Raw genomic sequence first — 7,080 nt, forward strand, 5'->3', positions numbered from 1 at the left:
GGGGGGGGAGGGGAGGGGAGGCGAGTAGGGAGGGGGGTTGGAGGGGGAGAGTGCTTTAGGGAGGGCAGGGAAACGGGGGAGGGAGCACGTACTAGGAGAGGACGGCGGGGGAGATGAGCTTGGGGTTGTAATCTGTGGTGGTGTTAGTTACTTAGGTAGGTGTCTGGGGACTGATTCTGGGTATGTGGTTGAGGGGTTGGTGAGGGGGTTGGGGATGTCATACGCAACAAGATGCCGGCGGCGACCCAGACGATCCCGTTAACGAGGATGAGTAGGCCAATAAGTTGGGCAGCGGGGAGGGGAATGGCAGAGAGGTATCGAGGGACGGGCCATCGTGATGGCCATTTGGGGTGAGGGAGGCGGACGCGGAAGGGCATGATGCGGGCAGTGAGCGTCTGGTGTAGGTGGGGTAGGTATCTTGGTGCTGGTCTACAAACAGCAGCGCGAGGTTGTTGAAATTATTGTATGATAATTATTTCAGCTTCAAAAAATAAAGCATGAAAAATCACACTTGGCCAAAAACGAGGGGGTTTATATAAAGGCTGGAGAACTTGAACTCTCTTAAAAGTGGTGAAAATTTTTGGGTGGACTAGCAGGTTGGCGGGGAAGGGTCATGTCGGATGACTTCATTTTGGGGGTACCTGTTGAGCTGTGGCAGCGTTGGTTGCCGACAACGGCATGTGCCCCTCCCGAATCCCAATAGGCCCTGGCAGCCTGGTGTTGCACTGGATGAGGCAAGACCTTGTACGTTGCTGATACGAATGGCCCACATGCCCCTTGGTTTCTCTCGGCGCGCATGTGTGAGGTTACGCCGAGATAGGCTTATCTGATTGTTCCTTTTGCTTGTTGACTTTTTCCCCAGCGGGCATTCTCGGCATTGTGATGGGATTAGTCAAGGCGCTAAAAGTGGATATTGAAGCCTTGTTTTGAGAGGTTCAAGACGGAACTGAAGTTGGAGCGGTTGGGGGTCTGGTTATTGCCGAGAAGTTCAAATTATCGAGTCGAATGTGGGGGTTTCAAGTCCCCAATTGCATTCGCCATGCTTTGGCTCGCTTCTCTTTGCTCGCATTACACGGCATACCCAACAGCCCAAAGTAGGTTGGAGTTGGTCGGATGTGGGCACACCGGTCAGTGGTTTGGATTAAAGCACTTCACAGCAACTAGGTACCTACCTCCCTAGACATTTTGGCGAGAAAGAGTGTGGTTGGAACGTGGCAGAGAGAAATAACGTATGCCAAGCTCCATGGGGCATGGGACGAGAGAAGATGGATACCAATGACCAATCTCTAAGTCAAATCTGAAAATTTGACTCAACTATCCCATTTCCGAGAACGACTAGTACTCTGTCGGAGCCCTCGGACAAACCTGTGCTACCCACCACTATTACGTTTGAGCTTCCCCAATCTACGAAGGTTAGTGGGCTCCCATGGATGCTCGGAAAATGCTTCCCGCTCTTGGCGTCGTGTACACGAGCACTGAAAAATGGCGAAACTCATCCCTTCAAGGGGATGGTTGATTCAAGAAATCAACAATGGCCGTAACGGCCTCGAATGGGGAAGGGAGCTGCTTTTTGCTAGGTACGGTGTTGATGGTGAAGGTTGGTACCGAAATGGGAGAAGGGGGCTGATGAATGGCAAGCACTTTCGACGGAGGGACACGCTGTGAAATGCGAATAAAAAATAAAATACAAGTTTGATATGACTGATAAGAAGTAATACTACCTACATAAAAAGTACTGGTGATTATATCAACGTCGTTAGGGCTTGCTACTGTTCCGCCAGCAATTATCGAGATAATAATGACAAGAAGCCAGGAAAGAAAATCATAAAAGCAAGAATCGATTGATGGGACTTCAAAGTATTTCAGGGTGGTTTAGGCAGTTGTCACAGACTACCTACATGTAGCCAACGTGCTGACCGATTTAAGTGTAGGCCAAATTTGTGTAAACAGCAGCGTAGATCTGGCGCCTTGGGATAAAGTTTTGGACCATACCCTGACCGGGCGAGCCAATAATTGCAACCGGGGATAAATAATACCCACGGATGCATTGAGCGAGGAGGAAACCCTAAGTGGCGATTTTGCGGTTGGCTCTGCCATTGACCAATCTCAACTCTCAAGATTACCATAAGAAGCTTAGTGCAGCCGAGACTTGATATTGAGCTGGGGCATACGCAGTTGTGAAGTACAGGAGGAGTTGATCGTTCTTGGCCTGCTCAGGGGTAGGGGGCTGTTGGTTTTTCCGTTTTTGCGTTGGCGCCACTGTATATAACGACCCGTGAGTACGTTGATTTTCCCTGTTCAAGTGGTACCCAGGCAGGCAAGCAAGACAACAGAATCATTATTTTCTCTGCGCTGCTGCGGAACCCAATTTGGACCTAGCTGAGCGCATAAGCATGCGGTTCTTCCCCTGAATAGAGGGAGACGGTCGCCCGAATTGCATTTGAGATATCAGATGTTGGTGCAGAACCTTCTAAATCTATCTATGGCTACTGAGTTAGAGAGGTGATTTTGAGACGACGAGTCAGCAGTTTGTCCACTGTGTCTTCTCACCCGTTCAAGATCTTGATACCCTTGCCCCCTTTTTATATCGCCTTTGAACCCGACCTCGGGTTTTAGCACGAAACTCGACCTTCATCCCCTCCCCAAGGCTGTGAGTGCTTCTCATAATCGGCTGGAGTTTCCATTAACTACCCGGGTACCCAGGTGACACCTACTCATACTGTAATGTGCACCCGGCGAAGGCTGCGCTCGCCGACGCCACGTGGTAGGGGCCTTGCCTACACCGACTTGGAGATATTCCAATGCAATCGCCGCACCTATGCTTTGAAAAATCACCGATATCATCGAGTAGGTGCCGGTCCAGTCCACGGCCGTAATCCTGCCAACCGAGCAAGTGCCAGTAGCTCGGAGAATCTTTACTAAACGTCGAGCGTAACAGGTATGGAGCGCTACAAGTATAAACCAGACCGCTCTTGGAGCCCAGAGACTCCGGGCAGCCCTTGACCAGCTGAAGGGGAGTAGTATTGAAACGAGTCAATTATGACGCAGGAAATCCTAGATTACGCCCTGTTTAAGGGTTCGGCGGGTTTAATGCCCGGAACGTGGGTCCTTCGTTTAAAGTTCAGGAGTCGCGGATATCCAAAGCGAAGAGGCATCCGGGGTTGCCTTTCTTGTGAGGTGGAATGACTGAAAGAAAAGCCAAAAGAAAAACTTGCATTCAAGGTTCCCAAGGAGCACCTAATTACAAGCTCAATGCCGATCTTTCCGTGATCTGTAGCATGGGCAGCGGGGGAGGTTTCCGAAACGGAGCCGCAGCGGTTGGGTCAGCATCAAGAAACCGGGGAAAGACCCCTGAATCTTTCCACCAGCCATAACCATCTCCACGAACCGCCTGGGTACCACGGCCCATTAATATGAAGCGCATGCTCAGCCGCTCCAACGAGAACCGTGGACGGGGCCGCGTACGTTCCGAAACGGGGGAATGATCCCAGGGAATCAGCGTGAATTTACCCTGGTATGCCTTAAGTAGCAGGATTAGCAGTTGGCCGGCATTGCTTGCTCCACGGCCAACTTTACCGCCCCAGTTTCACTATGCCGTCGGTGAAATAATGAGGCGCCGGGCCTATAAACTTGGCTCTCCGGGGCCCACCTCCCGCTCTTCGCCCGGAGTTACCGGGAACGGTTGCCAAGGAGTTCTTCCGAGATGCCAAGTCGGTTTAGGCTGGGCAGCGGGGAGGTATCATTGCAGGACGAACGGCCCGAGAATCAAGATGATCGGCAGTGTGAGCTGGGATAGCCTCGGTCGGCTGGTGGTCAACGCGCGCGCGAGTGAGGGAGAAATGATAGGTACCTAACAGAGGATAAATAAGATGCTGATGAAGGCGGTTCTCTCTTCTTGAAATTCAGCCGTAGCGCCTCTACTTCTCATTCACCATCACACCCCTTCCGAACAACAAAGACCCAGCTGAGATCAACCATGGGCCAGAGAACATTGCAAGGGCTGGTCGCCACGGCGCTGGCAACCCTGCCATTGGTGAATGGACAGCAGCCCGGTTCGGTGACGCCTGAAGTCCATCCCAAGCTGCCCACCTGGCAGTGCACGAAGAGCGGCGGCTGCGTCGAGCAAGACACCTCGGTGGTGCTCGACTGGAACTACCGCTGGTTCCACACCTCGGACAACACCACCTCGTGCACTACGTCCTCGGGCATCGACTCGACCCTGTGCCCGGATGCAGCCACCTGCGCCGAGAACTGCGTCGTGGAAGGCACCGACTACACCAGCAGCGGCATCGAGACGTCCGGCAGCTCCCTCACGCTGAGGCAATTCGTCAAGGACAGCGAGGGCAAGACCAACAGCGTTTCCCCCCGCGCCTACCTCCTCGGCGCCGACGGCGACTACGTCATGTTCAAGCTCCTCAACCAGGAACTGAGCTTCGACGTCGACGTCTCCACGCTCCCCTGCGGCGAGAACGCAGCGCTCTACTTCTCCGAGATGGACAAGACCGGCGGGCGGAACGAGCACAACACCGGCGGCGCCAAGTACGGCTCGGGCTACTGCGACGCACAGTGCCCCGTCCAGACCTGGAACAACGGCACGCTCAATACCTCCCACCAGGGCTCGTGCTGCAACGAGATGGACATCCTGGAGGCCAACTCCAAGGCTGAAGCCTTCACTCCGCACCCCTGCATCGGCGACAACTGCGACAAGGGCGGGTGCGGCTTCAACTCGTACGCGCGCGGCAACAAGAACTACTGGGCGCCCGGGGGCACGCTCGACACGTCCAAGCCCTTCACCATGGTGACGCAGTTCATCACTGACGACGGCACCAGCTCGGGCAAGCTCAGCCAGATCGTGCGCTCCTACGTGCAGAACGGCCAGAAGGTCGCCAGCGCCGTGTCCGGCGGCGACAGCATCACCGTCGAGGGCTGCTCGTCGTCCGACGCGTACGGCGGCCTGGTCGGTATGGGCGAGGCGCTGGGCCGCGGCATGGTCCTGGCCATGAGCATCTGGAACGATGCCTCGGGCTTCATGAACTGGCTGGATAGCGGCGACAACGGCCCGTGCAACGAGACGGAGGGCGACCCGGCCAACATCCTGGCGAACCACCCCGATTCGCAGGTGGTGCTGTCCAACATTCGCTGGGGCGATATTGACTCGACTGTTCAGCTCTAGGGGGTGGCGACTGGATCAAACTGGCGGGTGAAGAGCTGGATTAGAGTGGTTATGTAGACAGAACAAAAGTTCGAGTGTTTGTAGTGTCTATGAGATGGGTTCTCCGTGGCACATTCAATGTGCCACATTGTACATAGATTCTTTCAGGGGTAACTATATAACACGAACTGGGCTTTATGGCCCGCTGTATCCAACCGTTAATCGTCTTCAAGCGGACTCAAACTATGCTTAGCGTCCTCTCCCTTCCCTCTTTTGCTCTGTGCCAGCGCCATCTGTTGAACTATCGATTGAGGGCGGCTTTTTTGGCTCAGGCTTAGTCAGTCTGCATCCACAGAGGTGAGTGTATTTAGTGCCTTGGGGGTTGCACCGTTCAGTCCAAAGAAAACTGAATGTCAGCGGGCTTCAAACTGACCCTGGCCTGTATACTGTCGGGGCTGATAAGGGCCACCGACGATGTGTACCCGTTCGTCATGGCGGGGCTGATGCGAGGAGCAAAAAAAGCCTTGGATTCCTCAATAGCCGCGAGGAAAGCCTTGGAATGTGCCGCACCATTGCAGCAGAAAGCGAGAGCCTTCCCCCCATCACTCATCCCAGTGCAGATGTGGCGTTTTTTGGCGAGCTTGACTGGGTGCCAGGACGGAAGTGCCCAATACCCGGCTCTCAAAAAGGGAAAGCTGAAGAGCAGGCATGCAGGCTGAAATATTGGCGCGTGGAACTGCGTGGCATTGCATGGTTCAAACATGGTTAGTTCTCAGATCCCCAAGATAACGTAGTGCGTGTATAAACCCCGCGTGGACGCAAGCTGAGACGGTGGGCCTCGCTCCATCTCCTCATGTCTCATTACTAGGTATTCTGCTCGCATCCCTGCAGGGCCTTACTTGATACTTCTCACGAGGCAAGATTCAACCACGGCAATTCGATTATGGCGGCTTTGTGGGATCCCGAAAAGCTTCTGAGTATAAGAGGGAGTTCCAGGTATGGGACAACTGGATTGCAGTGCTCTGGCAAAAATCACGGGACCGGTCCACGGTGCGGGTGGACAAAAGGGGGCAGAAGCGAGGAGATGGCCGACGTTAGACAAGCCGGCGTCTATCTTCAGGACATGGCCGCGAAGCCTCCATCGAGCGTCACGACCGAGGAACTCCTAGATCTTGCGAAGGTTTGCTTGTGCAGAGACCATCACATGAACCGGTCCCAAATGGAGAGAGCGGTACGTGAATGGGTACCGATCATTGAACGGGCGAAGGCCGCATACGCTTGGGCTCCAGCACCGGTTCGGCCAACGCCTGCTCCTGTCAAAGCCCCAGTCCCTACGTTCAACACAAGGAGTTGGCAGGCCACCAACTGGCAGGCGACGTTGGCGTCGCAAGCTGCTGGCTTCGGGGTTGCAAATATCAGTACCCAGAGCTCGCAGTCGACAACCAATGGCGCTCAGCAGCAACACGCCGACGCCCCTCCTGGCTTCACTGCAAGGAACACAGCGCCCGTTAAAACCCCTGAACAAGAGTTGGCCGCCGTGCAGGAACAGCTTGCCACTCTTCGGCTCGAGAACACCGAGCTCCGCGAGAAGGAACGCCGTCTGGAGTCTCTGGTTGTGGAGAATTCGGCGGCCAAACTGCGCAAAGAGATAGAGCGGGCGGCGACTCAAAAGGAACTGTCCACTCTACAAGACGAGAACCGCCGCCTGCTTCAGGAGCAGCAGCGCCTCGCAAAGCTCGACTCGGAGTACTCGGCATTTCGGAAACGCACCGAGGCCGAGCTCGCCGCCACGCAGGAACGGGTCATGGAGCTCCAATCCCAGAGCGAAACCCTCGTCTCGAGCCAGCAAGAGGACCTCGAGCTCCTCAAAGCCGAGCACTCGCAGTTACTCACCCAGCTCGAGAGGGAGCTCGAAACTGTCAAAAAAG

At 54.7% G+C, this 7,080-nt stretch overlaps 3 protein-coding genes across 3 annotated transcripts in view; 2 read left to right on the plus strand and 1 right to left on the minus strand.

Annotated features, from left to right (window-relative positions):
* Window positions 1–2,710: 2,710 nt before the first annotated feature.
* Window positions 2,711–3,424, minus strand: CHGG_03451 (uncharacterized protein; the record flags this gene model as incomplete). Its single annotated transcript, XM_001229966.1, has 2 exons — window positions 2,711–3,007; window positions 3,389–3,424. The coding sequence occupies 2 exons, from the start codon at window positions 3,422–3,424 to the stop codon at window positions 2,711–2,713; spliced, it is 333 nt and encodes a 110-aa protein (XP_001229967.1).
* A 346-nt stretch (window positions 3,425–3,770) lies between these two features.
* CHGG_03452 (uncharacterized protein) lies at window positions 3,771–5,173 on the plus strand (the record flags this gene model as incomplete). Its single annotated transcript, XM_001229967.1, has 2 exons — window positions 3,771–3,782; window positions 3,986–5,173. The coding sequence occupies 2 exons, from the start codon at window positions 3,771–3,773 to the stop codon at window positions 5,171–5,173; spliced, it is 1,200 nt and encodes a 399-aa protein (XP_001229968.1).
* Window positions 5,174–6,236: 1,063 nt separating this feature from the next.
* CHGG_03453 (uncharacterized protein) overlaps window positions 6,237–7,080 on the plus strand; it is a gene marked incomplete at both ends in the record, with an annotated part of 1,070 nt that continues 226 nt past the window's right edge. Inside the window, one exon of the mRNA XM_001229968.1 lies at window positions 6,237–7,070. Within this exon, the coding sequence (XP_001229969.1) occupies window positions 6,237–7,070 (834 nt within the window). The remainder of the gene's footprint in view (window positions 7,071–7,080) is intronic.

This window comes from Chaetomium globosum, genomic scaffold, assembly GCF_000143365.1.
Source record: "Chaetomium globosum CBS 148.51 scaffold_2 genomic scaffold, whole genome shotgun sequence".
Lineage (NCBI taxonomy): Eukaryota > Fungi > Ascomycota > Sordariomycetes > Sordariales > Chaetomiaceae > Chaetomium > Chaetomium globosum.